The 17,694-nt window shown below is 40.3% G+C and overlaps 1 protein-coding gene across 1 annotated transcript; it reads left to right on the forward strand.

Moving 5' to 3' along the window:
* The first annotated feature begins 10,420 nt into the window (after positions 1 to 10,420).
* On the forward strand, positions 10,421 to 12,113 carry LOC119526679 (EP300-interacting inhibitor of differentiation 1). The gene has a single exon (XM_037825992.1). It carries the CDS (start codon positions 10,451 to 10,453, stop codon positions 11,024 to 11,026), a length of 576 nt encoding a protein of 191 aa, XP_037681920.1. The 5' UTR covers positions 10,421 to 10,450; the 3' UTR covers positions 11,027 to 12,113.
* The last annotated feature ends 5,581 nt before the right edge of the window (positions 12,114 to 17,694 follow it).

Raw genomic sequence — 17,694 nt, forward strand, 5'->3', positions numbered from 1 at the left:
TGTTGCCCGCCCTGTATATGGGGTGTGTTTCTGGGCAGTCAGGGAGGGGGGGTGGCTCTAACAATCAAATCTCCCTGGTGATCCTGGAGTTTTAAAGCTGCTGCAATAGTCTAATCCTTCAGTTCAGTCCTGCCACAGTTTGTCTCTGCCACTGACCCACAAGTCGTTGGTATTGGCGTATGGCTCCTGAGACTTGCGAGTGGGTCCCTCTTCCAGGCCTTGCACCCCCTGGTCCTCTGTTGAGGGATGACTGTGCTATGTCACAGGTAAGTCCCGTCCCCCCAGGGCAGTTCTGGGCTGCTGGGCTGTGTAGGGAGGCTCCCAGTCTGCTGAAATGATGGCTGAATGGGGCTTTGTTAATTCACACTGCTCCACTTTCCCAACTCTGGGACAATCAGCTGAGGTTGCAGGGAAGGCTAATGTCCACGCCCAGTTTTGTGGAGTGTGCCTGTTGTTTGAAGCACTTCCGTCACACTGGGTTGTCTGGGGCAGTTCTGGGCTATGGGGCTGGCGATGGGCAGGAGTGTTTCCTGTCCACCAGGATGGTGGCTGTGAGCGGACACCCCCCTTTTCTTGGGAAGTTGTGGTGTTTAGTGAATTTTCTCAGCCACTGGATTATTGCCTTTTGTCTCAGAGCTCTCTTAGTTCTGCTTTTGTCTTGACCTGCCCAAATTGCAAGTCGTTGAAGCTTTCTGTATTGGGCTTCTTAGAGTAATTGTTTTAGAAAAAGAAAAAAGGATTGGAAAAAAAAAAAAAAAAGAAAAAAGGGCCTTCCTCACAGATCTAATGGGTTATTGAAATGCTAAGAGACAAAGCAACCAGGGCCATTAAGGAAAGGTCCACAGGGCAGAGAGAGCAGCTTTTCTTCAGGATTTGCATATGAGCCTGAGGGCCTGAGCTCTGCCCTTCCCTTTTCTATGTTCACCAGAACTCCAAAAATCCTCTGCTTTTATTTTGGAGTTTTTCGTGCTGTTTTTTTTCTATGCCTGTCTCCTCTCTGCTGGGCTGGCTGCTCTCAGATTCTGTGGTGTCTGGTCTCAGTCTATCTGTGGTTGGAGTTTGGATCAGTAGAATGTGTTTCTGATAAGGGCTGCCACTGCAGTTCTCCCTTCTCCTTCCCGGAGCTGACAGCCCCTCCTCCCACAGGACTGAGCGTGGCAGGGAGGGGCGCGGGTCCCCTGGCTGCAAAAACTTACAGATTTCGCTGATCTCAGCAGTTCCACATTTTCATGAGTGTTGTATGAAGTATGCCCAAAGTCAGATTGCTCTGTGATGTCCAGTCTACGCAGTTCCTTGCTTTCTACCTACTTTCCTGGAGGAGTAACTAAAACATACAGCTCACCACTCCGCCATCTTGCCCTGCCCCCCACCCATTCTTGAGAGTCTCACTATTTCAGTGAAATTTCTTGTTTTCTTTTTCCCTATAATTTTCCTCATTTCTAATTCTTACTGAGGTTTATCACACACTGAGTATTACATTTATGTTATTTATAAATCTCTAATTATTCTGTGTACATTTATTTAACAAGCACTATGCACTTACTGTATGTCTGACAATGTTCTAATTATTTTACAAATATTATCTCATATAATGGTCATAATCACCCTGATTTAAGCAAGGCAACTGAAGCACAGAGAAGTTAAATATCTTGCCCAAGGTCACACAGCAAGTAGCAGAGTCAGGCAGTCTGACTCCAGTATCATGTATGAATCATATGCATATGCCTGCTGGTTGCTCAAAGGATTAATTATATTGTGAGTTCCTTCAAGGTGGGAACCATTTCTCCTATTACTTCTCTTGAGAGTCCCTTATCATGCCTGAAAAAGTCTTATCAACCGCCAGACGAGTTTTCTGGGCCTCATTTTTATGGGAGGCTGACACTCCTAGCCCTGGGAATGGACTTGGAACCGGGAAGTTGGCTAGCTGCCTCCCTTCTTTTTGAGGTCTCTGTCCCATAGATGTGCCCAGCCGAGCCAAGCCCTTTGTTGACTTTTGCCGCCCTCCCCCCATTCCTTCTTGACACACCGATTGCTAAGTGTTCACCGTGGGTCTTGTGGCCACAAGAGGGCGAGATGGATGTCGGCTCCTTCATCAGGAAGACTCAGTCAAACAAGAGCAAAAGGTGGGATTTCAATTCACTGGTTCTCACCAGATTGAGGCTTCCAGGGTGCAGTAGGGGAACGCAAGCTTTTCAGAGTCAGACCTGCCTGCGTTTGAATCTTGACTCTACCATTTACTAGCTGTGCGACCTTAAACAAGTACTGAAGCTTTCTGAATTCACCTGGGCCTCTGAATATGAGTATGATATTGCTAATACAGTAATAGCCAACACTGAGCACGGTTCTGAGTACTTTATATGTACAAACTTGTTGAATCTTCACAACTCTTCGAAGAGGTGCTATTGCCTTGTTTTACAGATAACGAAATTGAGGCACAGAGAGGTGAAGAAATTTACCCAATGACACATAATGAGGTGCAAACCTGGCCTAACTTGATCATGGAGATTTTTTTTTAAAAGGCAGTATGTTTAAAACACCTGATATATGAAGGTACTCTGTAAATATCCCCCTGTATCAGTTAGGATTAGGTTTGCATACATAAAATGGAAAATATAAGAGTGGCTTAAAGAAGCTAAGAGTTTATTTCTGTCTCATGTGAAAGAAAGAAATCCAAAAAAGGCAAGCCCAGGCTGGTAGGGTGGCTCCATCTCATTAGGGACTCAGGCTCCTTCTAGGCCTCCCCTCTGCTATCCTTAGCTCATGTTTTCCATTCTCAAGTTTGCCTCTTGGTTGCAAATTGCCGTTTGCAGTTCCAGGCACGATATCCATGTTCTAGGCAGCCTGAATGAGGAAGAGGCAAAGGTAAAAGGGTGTCCTCTTGGCTATGTCAGAACCCTTTAAAGAGCTTTTCAAGAAGCCCACCCAAATATTCCACCTACCTCTCATTGCTACTCCTATCTACAGAGGAATCTAAGAGACGTAGTTTTTCAGCTGGACATACTGCCATCCTCAATAATTTTATAAGGACTCTATTAGTAAGGAAGAAGGAAAGATTGGATATTTAGTAAACAACCAGCAGTCTCTCTTCTCTGTGCACTGAGATGTCACATCCCATCCTAGACACCTACATTTCAGAGTCTTCCCATTTGACAGACTTCCTGAGGTCTAACTTTAGAGGATAGTCTCAACTTTCCTGTCCTATCTCCTTCAAACTCTTTATTCTTGGACAGGAAACACACAAGAAAGACAGTCTCTGCTGTCTTGATGGACTAAAAGCTGAAAATCATTCACTCATTCACCTGACAAATATTCTCTGAGTACCAACTATTGGCCAGCAAACCACATGAGGTACTTGAGACACACAAATGAAAAAACATGTTCTCAGGCCTCATTCAGCTCATAGTCTAAAGGGAAAAAATACATTCCAAGGGAGATAGCTATCCTTCACCAAACAATTGATTCTCATGGAGGAAGGGGTGCTTCACCAAGCTGAGGAGAATCAAGGAAGGTTTCACAGATGAAGTAACATTAAAGTAAGAGCTGAAGGATTAGTGTGGGAGTAATACCAGTGAGAATACAGCAAGTACAAGATAAGGAAGTATGCGAGGGTATGGAGCACTCCAAGAATGGCAAGGAGGTCTGTAGGGCAGGGAAACAGAATGCCCAGGGCACAGTGTCAGGATATGAGTCCCAAGAGGTAGGAAGGGGCTAGATTGTGATGGCCTTATAGGCTTTTATGATGAAAGATTAACTTTAGCCTATGAGTGATAGGGAACTATAGAAGAGATTTGCTTGATAGATTGGGGATGGAGACTTGTGAGTGTAGAAGTTGGGACTTCTGTTAGGAGGCTATTTTCATAGTTTAAATAAAAAATGATGAGCCAAGGCATGGTGAAGAGGACAGAAAGAAAAGTTAGACTGAGAGAAATGAAAAGACTAAATAAAGACTACATTTCTCCTTCTGGCTTTAGCAGCCAAATTGTTCTGGACTGAAACTCAGGCCAATGACCTACAATGGTCTCCAGGCTGGATGAAAGAAGGATGGATATATCTCCCATAGCCTAACCTCCCCCTGGTGTCTTAGTGTTTTGTCTTCTATTTCAAAGGCTGGGTTTCATGCTGTATGAGCTAAGTGTGTCAGAGACCACTAGTTCTCACCAACATCTGTGCTCTCCCTTTTCCCTTTGCACACAGCTAGAACACATTTTTAACCTCTGCTGTGGTTAGACATGACCACAACCCTGAATTCTAGCCAGTGGAACATGAAGGGAAGTAATGTACTACACTACTACTTCTCACACCTTCTGTGGTGAAGGGCAAGTTTTTTTCTTTCTAACCTCTTGTGGCCTGAAACTTTTGTAAAATAGTCTATATAAAAGTTACCAGAAAAATGAAATAAAAAACCAAAGACATAAAATATAGGCTCAAGTTTTTTAGTTTAGATTCAACAGACATAAAACTACTCTGTTAAAATTGCTATAAAAATCTCTAAAGCTTTACTCTCAATTTCTGTACTTATCTTGCCATGGACTAGTTACAAACTGTTTGTGAAGACACCGTTCCATGAAGCACCCTTTGGGTGATAAAAACTTCCTATGTGTGCTCCTCCATGCTTTTTATATGGCAGGCCTTCATAACCTGGGTTCCTGAATAGCTGCATGGAAGGAGGGCTGCCCTGCCAGCCAAGAAGCAAGAAATAAATTTCTGTTGTATTTGAGCCATTACCCATATGTAGGTCTATTTGTCATAGCAATTAGCCTATCTTCACTAGTCGAATACAACATACTTCTATAACTTTCTTTCACAAGAGTAATCTGTTCAGAAAGAAATTCTCAGTAAATCTTGATAGTGAGAGGGGAAGCAGGGCAAGCTGATAGCCTGGAATGTGTAAAAAGGCTTAAGATGCTCATGGAGCAATAGTCAAAGATAAAAAAATGTTTCAGTAGGTGGGGCTACCTTAATACCAAAACGTTTCTGTGGTTTGTCCTCACGCTGCTGGATCTCACTTCAGGATAAGATTCAATTTGTGAAAAAGCTGAAGGGTTTATTTAGGTCCAAATATTAAAACAATATAGTAAAAAGATGTAGATAGAGCTGCCTTGTATATAGTAGCAACTCAACAAATGTAAGTTGGTTATGAATCCAAATGCCAATGCTTTCTGGGGACAGGCCCTCCCTCAGACCAGACCTGAGGTTAGAATAGTCTTTTCTATATAGAGAAACATCTTTTCTCATTTGTTTTGTGTCAATGTCTACTCTGCCTTAATAATAGAAAGTCCTTCTGGAATTTACAACATTCCTTTCTTCCTTCTGTGGTTTCAGGTTCTCTCTTCACTCTCAGTGGAGGCAAAAAGTGTGTTGGTATCTGGCAGAGTTGTCTATGTCTGAGACATAAACAGAAAGATGAGTACACAGAGGATCATGAACCCACTTTCTCAAACCTGAAAGGAAAATAGCCTATATGCCTGGATTGGCTGTTCCTTCAACTAAGAGAACCGGTCCTCCAAAGAAAGTGGGCCAAGTTAAGAAACTACCAGCTCTCAGCACCTGAAAGTTTATTTAATTCGGTATTTCATTTATTTATTGATCTCCACAAGACATTGAATAATTAACTTGCCTTATTGCCCTACTGCAGGAGGCAGCAGCCATTTACCTGAAAGAGGCATGGCCTTGGGTAGCGGCCTGGGTTCTGACTTGCTTCAAATCACTAAACGATCCTGTGTAAGTACTTGCACCATTTTCTCCTCTGTGAAATAGCGAAGAGGCTTTTTTAACTCCCAAAGGAAGAAAATACATATTTTTTTCCTATAGAAGCTCTGTATTCGACAGGAAAATTTACTCGAAGACCATGCTGAAGTAAAAAGTGTCTTAACTCAATCCAGATAAAACATCAAGCTCTTCTAATTGTTTAATTAAGAACGTGGAACACAGAAGTAAATAACCATAGTACAAATTTTAAAATTTATTTAAATTCTGTAATATAATAAATTACAGCAGGAAGGAGAGAAAGAAAATAAGAAGAAAAGGAAATGGAATAAAAGTGGAATGCAAGAAAGAAGAAAAAAGCAATTCACATGCTAAGAGGTGGTAAGAGGAGGGAGGGAGTGAGAAGCAGACCAAAAAGAAAATAAAGTCAGAGAGGAAAGGAAGAGGCAGAAACAAGAGAGTGAAAGAGGGAAGTGAGGAGGACTAAACTAGTGAGCAGACCTCTCATGGCAGGTGCTTTATGTATGTCCTCTCACATTTGTTCAAAATGCATTCATCATAAGGTTTTAAGCAGAGAGGCTACATGATCAGATGTGCATTTTTAAAAAATCATTCGAGCTGCAGAGAGGGACATGGGTGGACACAGGTAGAATATTTCAGAGGGTTTTGGAAGTCTAGGAGAAAGAGGATCCTGGGGTGGATTAGGGTAATGGCAAAAGAATGCAGAGCAGCAGACAGAATTAAGGACTTTTAGGAATAAGACTGAAGGAATTTAGCCCCTTTTATATGCTCTCATCGTACCTTAGAATTCTCTCATCATAGCCTTTATTACATTGAATTGAAATTACCTGCCTACTTATCTGTATTTCCCCTAGACCTGGGCTGTCCAGTAGGAGGGCCTCTAGTCACATGTAGCTTTGAGTACTTGAAATGTGGCTGGTGCAAACTGAGATGTTCTGTAGGTATAAAATACACACCACATTTCAGACTTAACTTAAAAAGAAGCAAAATATTTTATTAATAATTTATAGATTACATGTTAAATGATAATATTTTAGATATATTTGATTAAATATAACATTAAAATTAATTTTAATCTGTTCTTTTTTGTCTACTAGAAAATTAAAAATTACATATGTGGCTCACATTATAGTCCTATTGGACAGCACTGCTGTAGACTATTAACAACTGAGGTATCTCCAAGGCCTAGCACTCAATAAATATGTGCAGAATGAACAGATAAATTATAACCAGTCAGGGCATATTCAATTTCTGACTACCAGTATACATTAATGATGACGGTTTTCAGGGTCAATTCTGGCATTTTCATGAAAAAGAATGCACTTTCTAAACCAGCTAAACCCAAACATTGTCCAGAATTTGGCCTAAATTTTAGAATACTTCTGCAATTCATCTACTTATCTCTAAAATTCCAGGGATATTTTGTCATCTTATGGGCACAGTTTACTTTCAGCTGAATCAATCTACTCTAGAAACTGAATGACACTGAGATGGCTTGATAATTGAGAACCACATTAAGATTTGCATTCACAAAGCCACTTCTAAAACGTGAAACATAATACCTGCATATCAAAATCTGTGAATCTCTTCCGAAGTTGCGACTTTATTTTCACCAAATAGCTCAGCAACTTGTCAGAGTCTGTGCTTCTACTGAGTTCAGGGTGGTTGAGAAAAAAGAAATGAATGTGATCCCTATAATAAACTACAATCTAAGTGACTATATCCAATGATAGTAGATATATAAAAGCTCACATTCCCACAATTAAATATCATGTACATTCTAAATACTAGTAACAATCACATATAAATGTATCTATAAGAAAAAAAAAAGAAATTAGTGTGGTGCTCAGCTGATTCCATCATCATGGCCAGTTGGAGTCTGCCATCTTTGAACTAATCAGCATTGCTCCTGTTTTATTCCCCTGAAGCTTTACATGCACTGTGCTCAGCTGTCATGTCACATCTGTAAGAAAGTACAATCTTAGGAGCCAGTAGAGGTCTGGCATCTTGCATCTCACAGAACCTTTTTAATTAATACACCAAAGTCTTTAATCTAAGGAAATAGCTCAGTAAATCTCTTAAATTTCTACCACTTAACAGTCTGATAGCATTAAAATAAACTAGAGCTCTATGTTCTGCTTCAACCTTTTCCAAACATACTAAAAATTAAATATGAGTAAGGGCGGAAACACAAAGAAAATTCAGTTTTAATCAATTCCTCCACTGAATCATGTGACTTGCAGGGCTCCCGGCACAAACCTCCTAATGGATGATGTAATGGTAACTGGGGCCCACTAATTGCTTTGATGTGAACAACTTGAATAAATTGTGGGAAACTTTTCTCCACATTTGTGTCAAGTGAGCTTAGCTTTTCCATATTTAGACAAATTTCTCAAGGTCCATAATGATGAAAGTTTAGACCCTACAAGCTAATTAGGCACAGTCTGTACCCCTTAAAATTTTAAGAGAGCCTGCATCTGGTAAAAGGGCTGTAGGATGGACACCTGCACACTAAGCTACAATACTTGAAGACATGTTCGAAGGGCCCCATTCTGGTATTTTCCCTCGGTGTATACTATGCAATATATCACATTTGTTCATCCAATCAATATTTACTGAACATTTTCAATGTGCAAAGCACTTTGTAGGAAATCAAGATAAATAATACTAATAGCCACCATTTAATGAGTCCCTATTATATCCTAGACCCTTTTAAATGCACAAGGATGCAAGGAGATTAACTCTGTTTTACTGAAGAGTAAAAAGGGTCCTTACATTTAAGGAGTTTATATTTTACAAAGACTTCTGGTATACAGCATGTTATAAAATACATGTATATGAAATCCCAAGTGTTGTTTCTCATGAAATTAATAGGTATGTCAGATTGCTTAAAAATTGTTTTAAATTACCTACAGACCTGTAATATATATTTTTTTAAATAACTACTTTACTTCCAACATGTTCCTACTCTACCCCAAGACGTAATATTTTCATATATGTGCCCAGTTTCCTAAGTAATTTGTAGGCCTTCTTGGGGCCCAGAATCTGGTTCCCCCTGATGTACTCATCAGTGCACTGAAAGGAGTAGGCATTCCCCAAATGTTTGTTGCCAAGGCCAACCAACCAGAGACAGGCTGTTTTCTATCTCCACTGAGAACATGGCAGAAATATTCAAAAGTGTCTGTAGTAATAAAATTTCCTAAGTCTGAATAAGGAGACAGTAGTATAAATTAGTTACCACTGAGATTTTTAAAAACTAATCTGAATTAAACGTGGGCTGAGCAAAGCATAATCTTGCTTACTTGAAGCAGGGACATATTAATAAGAATGAAGTAAAACAAAAACTCAAAGTCGTCACCTATGGAAGTGTTCATTACTTACCAGGGTGATATTTTGAGGAGTCTGCCTCCATTTGGCAAAATTACTCACTCCAAATCATATTCTGGCCAAGTGAGGGCAGAAGACAGAGCCTGGTGGGGGAGGGGGAGCGATTTTAAGGCCTATCATATGTAAGGCCTATTTATATGTAAATTGATTTGAGAGAGAAAAAGGAAGTGGGAAAAATATATAAAAATTAAAACCTCATTTTAATTTTTTTGTCCTGGTCACCTCATTTTGGCATTCTTAATATGGCTCCCTTAATGCAGTCTACGGCCAAGAGATCATGATGACAAATACAAATTTTCAATAAGAAAAGAGGGTTCTTGAAAATCCCAAGCCGATCCTTAGGGTTCAGGAGACCTCGGGTCCCATCCTCAGCATCAACGCCGCCAGCGCGCACTCCCGGGCGGCGGGCATGCAGCCGAGGAGCGCAGGGAGGACACGGCGGGTCCCCGGACTTCAGGGTTTTCTCCTCCTCCCTCACCTCCCGCCCTGTCACGCCCCCACCACCCGGCGGCCTCCACCGTCCTACGCACCACCCTTCCCCGGGCTTTCGGGGCTCCCGCGCCCCCGGCCCAGGCCATTCCCACCCACACGTCAGACGTCTTTTCCCCTGAAAAGTTTCTAGACAGTGGGACTATTTTCTTCTAGTGTAACCTTCCACCAAACTGGAGGGAAAAGTTGCCCGAGGCCGGAGAAGGGCTAAGCGGATGTTGGCGACCCGGGAGACCCCGAGTTTTTCTGTTTGTTTAAGTTAAAACAAAAAGAGGTCTCTTTTGCGTGAAAATGAATAATTGGACCCCAAGGCAGAGTTTGTTTGGGGGTTAATTGTTCAAGATGCATGATGATGCTGAATACTTAAGATGGAGACTGCAAAAAATTCATATAAAGGAGCTTCCACTAGCCAAATGATTCTTGTCTTCAGACCTTGCAGTTCTTCCTACCGATGCTCACGTGATCTGTCTCTTCCTCCCCTATGTTCACCTTTAGGGAAACTAAGGTCCCCTGAAAATGACTTTAAATCCTAGAGACAAAAGCCAAACCTAGAAACAGCTCTTTCAGCAGTTTGCTGAATTCTCTCCATATTCTATATAGGTAAACTAACCCGTGGATATATTTAATAATTGGGACACTAGACCTGTATTTTTCAAACTGGATGGCAAAATTAATTTGACAAGGAGCAAAAGAAAGAAAAGAAAGAGAGAGGAGGGAGGAAGGGAAAGAAAGGGGAGGAGAGGAGAGGGGAGGGGAGGGGGGAAAGGAAGGAAGAAAAGAAAAAGAACTGGAATAAAAGAGAATAGAAGAACGAAAACGCTGTGCTAGCGCTCAAGCAGCTTGTAAGATGTCTGAAATGTCCGTGTTGTCCGAGTTGTATGAAGAGAGCAGTGACCTGCAGATGGATGTGATGCCTGGCGAGAGTGACCTTCCGCAGATGGAGGTAGGCAGCGGGAGCCGGGAGCCATCCCCGAGCCCCTCCCGCAACGGGGCCCCGCCACAGCTCGAGGAAGAAGGCCCAATGGAGGAGGAGGAGGCCCAGCCAATGGCGGAGCCTGTGGGGAAACGGGGCCTTGCAAACGGTCCCAACCCTGGGGAGCAGCCAGGCCAGATCGCAGCCCCATACTTCGAGAGTGAGGACGAGGGTGAGGAATTTGATGACTGGGAGGACGACTACGACTATCCCGAAGAGGAGCAGCTGAGTGGTGCAGGCTACAGAGTGTCCGCGGCCCTCGAAGAAGCCAACAAGATGTTTCTGAGAACATCTAGAGCAAGAGAAGCAGCCCTAGATGGCGGATTTCAGATGCATTATGAGAAGACCCCATTTGATCAGTTGGCTTTTATCGAAGAGCTCTTTTCACTTATGGTTGTCAATCGTCTGACCGAAGAACTCGGCTGTGATGAGATTATCGATAGAGAGTAGTTACAAGCTGTTGGAAGAGGAGGAAACTACTTGAGGAGAGACCCAACATTCCACTACTTTTTGGGTTCATTACAAATAGTTCCGTACCTGTGAAAAACTTGATCTTCAAAAAGAAATTTTTTTGTTTTCGTTTTGCAGAATAGAATAGGGCAGTGACTGCACAGTTGGAAGAAAAGGAAAAAGGATCTGTAGACTGTTGAAACCTCTTTTCCAGAATGTCCTGAAACACCTATGCCTTTGACTTTGTTATTGATCCAGATTATTTTCCTTGCATTGGGGAAGATCTTACCTACCTGCTTCACAGTAAGGAATGGTTTTGCAAGAATAAGTCATGACCAAGACAAACTGCCAGCAAAGAGCCCATTGTTGTTAAAACTGTGTATTGAGACAAAAAAATAAGCAAAAAGTCCATCTTAGGGCACAAGATGTCTTTGAGTTATTTGGACTGGAAGCCTATTGAGAAAACTTTGAAAATTCAAACTTTATGATTTATTCAAACTAGAGTTTTCAAAGGCTAAATTATTTGTATAAGACAGAGTTTTCAGTATCCCAACAGGATGAACAAACCCCCTCAAAAATACATATCACATATGCTGTATCTTAAAATGTGTTTCCAAGAGCATCTGAAATTCTGTTTTTACATGTATCTTGATAGTTTATAAAGCTACTGTGTTCTATAATTCAAAAGAATCCATTGTTATGACCATTTAAAAAATTAAGACCAATTAAAAATTAAGATTCTCTTAATAATGTTTTAAATGTAAACACTAAAATTGTATGTGAAAATACAGAGAAAAGAAACTATTTATAACACCCTTACATATTAGGGAAATTTTCTGTTTTGCTCCCTCTATTTTTCATGTAACTTGTCAGGCAAAAGATTAGTTGAACTTCATATTATGAGAACTGTTAGTGAAAATTTGTCAGTAGAAGGAAAGCTGTACATCTTGAACTACGAAAAAAAAAAAAAAGACTTTATGAACAGTTTTGCCATCAATCTTTAAAGGTGGTTTTAAACCTGCCCAAAAATCCACTTCCGTATCTGTTTCCCTCTTCTCCTCCTCTAATTAAAGCTTGTTATTCATTATGCACCAGCATTCAATATAAAAAAAAAAAAAAAAAAAAGAGAATAGAAGAATTATACTGAAGACCAGTATTCTTTCACAAAATGTGTATCATTGAAAAAGCAATGACATGTGCTTGTTTGCACTGAGTGTAGATGTAGAATACATTTCTTACTGTGGGTTGCTGTCAAAATGTTTGAAAAAACTGCACAAGACAGTGGGATTGTTTTAGGACACTTAGATTGGCAAAGTTTGAAGTCATTTAATTTATTCCTCTATGCTTAAATCAGTATTTCATTTAAAGGATAGTACAGACTTTTAATTATTTTTCACATCATTTACTTTTTCTTTCAGGTATCTCAAATTGGCTATTGATTTGTGAGTAATTCATCTTTTTAAAACTATTATTTTGGTAAGAAAGCTATAACTTAAATTATGAAAGCAATTCTGCAGTGCTCCCCTTTTCTCCTATGAGTCCCCTTCTGCCTTGTCATCTGAGGCCTCCTACATATTCCAAAAGTGTCCAAAAGTGCTATTGCCACTGTGGTCCCGTGGAAGCCTGGGTTGCTGGAGTATCACCTAATCAAGTACCCCTGTGGATCTATTTTATTTTTATTTGTTTTTAAATTTAGTATTTCTTTATCTCTTTTCCCTTATTATTTTTTAAAGTTTATCCTTTTGTATAGATCATTTGAATAGCTAAAGTGCTTGAATTTAACCTTTTCTTTTTTCAGTAGGGGAAGCTCTCTTTTGTGCTAACGGGGGCTGCAGTCTGTTACTGAATTTTCCATCTTTACTACCTTCCTTCCCCCACATTACCCACATGGTCACTTCATTCCTGCCACTTTAAATAGCTCAACATTTGGATCAGAAAGCCTGTGTGTATGAGTGGGGCGAGAGTGCTGATGGTGGGGAAACATTCCCCACTGTCAATCATGGGTCACTGGCCCAATCATTATCATCATCACACATATTAATAGCTAACATTTACTCAATTCTTTTCTGTGTTAAGCATCTTACATGAATTAAATCACTGAATTCTCCTAATAACCCTTTCCCATAGTTGAAGAAACTGAGACTCAGCCAAGGATAAGCAATGTGATGGCTAGTGTTGTAGGCAGGATTCAAATGTGGGTCTGTCTGATTTAAGCATCACCTCCTGGGCCTCTCAGTGTACAGATTCGGCAGCACTCTTTGCCTGCTACTTGAGCTCGTCTTTCACTTTTTTCACGGACTCACTGAATATTGGGCCTGAGCGTTTTCTCCCAAGTATCTCCCAACTAAATAAAAGGCAACTGTGACATCAATGAGACATGATATTTACTGTTCCTTGAAGTTATGCCTTGTTAACTGACATCTAAGTCCCCCAGAGCCACACACTTTGCAGATCTCCTTTCCTCCCAAGCAGAGCCACACACTTTGCAGATCTCCTTTCCTCCCAAGCAGAAGGGGGTAATTACAAACATGGACTGAGGAGGGAGAACCGCTCTGAGGACACCCTACATAAAATGTTCAGAATGCTATTCAGTTGTGTTACTTGGAAGAGAGGCGGAGCAAACACTGTGAACTTAATTTAACCAGTTTTATTTCCTCTGCATTTTAAACACTCTGTTTCACCATGAATCAGGGCTGCTATTCGACTTGTTGTTCAATATTTTGGGTATCAATCCTGGCAATAAATCTTGGAGTTTGATAGATGGGAGGTCATGGGGGTTGGAGATCTATGAAGGAGAGGAAAAGGGCATGGGGAGACTTTTAGTGCAATTAGAAAAGTAATATTTTGAAAAATAATGTGCTTTCTCTTTTTACCTTCCTGAATAATTGATGTTATCCTTAGTTGGCCCTTGGCATCCATCTGCTTGGGAGAGATAAGGATTTGTTACAGAAGGAGTGGAAAAAAATACTGAGATATTCAGCTTCTGATTTCAAATAGGATTTACAGCAAGTCAAAGCCTTGCAAGCCAGGCTAGTGGCTTGAAAGATTTCCTAAATTCTTTTTATGATTTAAAAAAGATTTCTGTAACTCCTTTCATTAAGAACCCACCTTGGAGGACTTAACTCAGGGAGTCCACTGAAAGGGTGGAGAAGTCACACTTTCTACCTAGAATGGCCAGGCCATGATGCCTACTGCTCAATGGTAGAAGGACATGGGGTGGAGGAAGGAGGGAAAGCCAATGTTTTTGTGATCCTGGAGAGACCAGGGAGAGAGAAAAAGAGAGAAAAGGAAAACTGTCAGATTTGTGTCCTGATTTCTCCTCTCCAGGCTTCCATCTGAGACAAGGAGGTGCATCAGCTAACTGGAGGGAAGATCAAGGACCTGTTCCCATTTCGGGTTCTGTGAGGAGGAACAGTATGCTCTGCATCCTCCTATGGCATAGCACATCAAGTAAAAGTTGTGAGTGAAGTGTGGTGAGGCAGAAGGAGGCTCTGAGGTCTAGTTGTCCTGGGGTGCTGTCAGTGGAAGCCACAGTGGCTTAAAGTATGGCGGAGGAGTTGTTGGAGGGGGTAAACTTAGGGGAGCAACATGATGCTTTGGAATGAAATGATCAATTATCCATAAGAAAAGATGGCTCTTGAAAATTCATCCCAGGATCAGGACCAAATGGGCATCACAGACAAACTACAGAGGGACCTGTAGCACCAGAGAGCTGAGGGGATACTAAGGGAGCACTATAGGGCCTGGGCAACCTGAGGGAGGCCACATCACAAGTCACATCCATGCAGTCTTTTTTTTTTTTCTTTTTTAAGCAAAAAAGACAAAAAAACACCTTTATTGGAAGGATATGAAAACAGGGGTCTCAAAGTATCTATGCAGTCTTAAACCACAAATTTCAGCCACAAACATAATCAGTGTAAGCAGTTGCCAGGTGTAGAGGGACATTGCCCACAGAGGCCAGAGGAGTCAAATAACACTGTACTTGGAGTCTCTGGATTCTTCCTCCTTGTCATAAGGTAGCATAAGCCATACCTGTCCCTTGATACACTTGAATGCCTGAAGAAAAGATGGGGAAAATGGTGAAAGTCTGAGAATGCTGAGAAAACTGTGTTATTTTCCTAAAGAGAATGGGTATTACCTAAAGGGATTGTTTAAATTATTTGATGAGAATTACTTTTTTTTCCTTTTCTTTATTTTTAAAAGACAATTATGAAATATTTCAGACAACAAGAAAATATAAAAATAATATAAGGAACAACTACATACCTACCACTTAGTATAAAAATAAAATAAAACAACACCAGTACAGTTGAAACTCACTGTTTCTCATTCCACAAATGCTGCTTTATTAGGTAGGAACAATAGGAAATGGTCAATATATGATTGGTTTGACCTCCTAAAAAATGGCAATTTTATATGATTCAACTTAATATTTAATTAACCTTTGTGAGCTTGATCAGTGCCTTTATCATTCTTGCCTCTTGGAATGCCTTTCTTCCTTTCCCTCAGTAATCCATGTCCCACTTATTCTTTAAGACAAGGTCTGAGCCCAACTCCCTCCAATAAGTTTCACTGAAGACTTGAGCCTGCAAAAAGCTTTTGTCCCTTTTTCCAGAATGTACTCTGTCTCATACATTTAGCATATTTTTATATTTCATATTTTTAATTGTCTGGACCATATACATTAGCACTTGGCAATATTATGTTACCTATTACACTATTTTGTTAATCAACATGTGGAAGAAATAGTAGGCTTTTAGTAAATATTTGGCTGATTAAAAACAATAAACTACTTATTTCTTGGAAGTTATTGTGTCAAGCAATTTTGTAAAAGATGTTTGTACCCAGGACCCAAATATTTAGAAGAGTTATGACCTTAATTAAGGTAAGAAATCTAGGAAAGAATGAGAATAAGGAGGCTGTCATCCATGAGTATAGCCATATTCTATAATATCCCCCAAAATACTTTTATTATAATAAGTTACTTTAAGAAATAATAATGAGAGCTAGCATCTATGGAGTAACAACTATAAGCCAGGTACTGTTCTAGGCATTTTATATATTATGGCTCTAATACAACCTTGCAATGTAGGTACTTACAAGTTCTATCCAGTTCATCATGCCACCTCCCATTATTTTTTTTTTCATTTTTTTAAAATTCAGTTCTATTTAGATATATTCACATACCATACAGTCATCCACAGTGTACAATCAGTTGTTCACAGTATCATCATATAGTTGTGCTTCATCACCACAATCAATTTTGAACATTTTCATTACTCCAAAAAAAAAAAAGAATAAAAACAAAAGTAAAAAAGAGCACCTAAAACATTCCATCCTCCCCCATCCCACACTATTTTTCAATTAATTTTTGTCCCCATTTTTCTCCTCATCTATCCATACACTGGATAAAGGGAGTGTGAGCCACAAGGTTTTCACAGCCACACAGTCACACTGTGTAAGCTACATAGTTATATAATCGTCTTCAAGAATCAAGTCTATGGGGTTGCATTTCAACAGTTTCAGGTATTTCCTTCTAGCTATTCCAATACACTAAATACTACAAAGAGATATCAATGTAGTGCATAAGAATGCCCTCCAGAGTGACTTCTCAACTTCATTTGAAATCTCTCAGCCACTGAAACTTTATTTTGTTTCATTTCGCTTCCACCTTTTGGTCAAGAAGATTTTCTCAATCCCACGATGCTGGATCCAGGCTCATCCTCAGGAGTCATGTCCCATGTTGCCAGGGAGATTTACAAATCACTCCTGGGAGTCATGTCCCACATAGTGGGGGAAGGCAGTGAGTTTACCTGCCGAGTGCATCTCCCATTCTTAAGCACAAGATTGTTTTAGGGTAATTCTATTATTTTTAATCCAACCTTTGTAAAAATGTATTAGTCTGGATAGTTAGGCTATGCTACATTAACAAATTAATCCTGGAGTCTCAGTGGCTTAGCACAATAAAGTTAATTTTTTTATTCCAGCAAAGTCCAGTGTATGTTGGGTGACTCACTAGTTCAGCTCTGCTCCATGGGGTGACGCAGCAATCTAGGCGGCTTTCATCCCGTGGTTCTACCACTTCACTGAAGGGAAAGAGAGGAGGCACAGCAACCCTTATGTGTTCTGGCCTGGAAGTAACTCATCACTTTCACATTCCTATCTGCCAGGAATCAAATTTTTTTTTTTTTAACTGTGGTAATCTATCTCCCACATAAAATTTCCCATTTTAGCCACTTTCAAGAATACAATTCAGTGGTATTAATTACATTCCCAATGCTGTACTACCATCACCACCATCCATTACCAAAACTTTTTCATCCCCGAAATAGAAACTCTGTACCCATTAAGTATTGATTCTCCACTTCCCCTACTCCCCACCCTTGGTAACCTGTAATCTACTTTATGTATCTATTAATTTGCACATTCTAGTTATTTCATATAAGTGAAATCATACAGTATTTGTCCTTTGTGACTGGCTTATTTCACTCAACATGATGTCTTTAAGGTTCATCCATGTCGCAGCATGTATCAGAACTTCAAGTCAGGACTCAATTTTGAGGCTGAAATACAACTGCAAGGGAGCCTGGGAAATGAAGGGAGCACATGAATACTGAGTGAGCCATAGTCAATGAATCAGGTGAAGTAGGACCAGGTATCCCAGAAGG

The sequence above is a fragment of the Choloepus didactylus genome, chromosome 2 (assembly GCF_015220235.1).
Source record: "Choloepus didactylus isolate mChoDid1 chromosome 2, mChoDid1.pri, whole genome shotgun sequence".
In the NCBI taxonomy this organism is placed as follows: domain Eukaryota; kingdom Metazoa; phylum Chordata; class Mammalia; order Pilosa; family Megalonychidae; genus Choloepus; species Choloepus didactylus.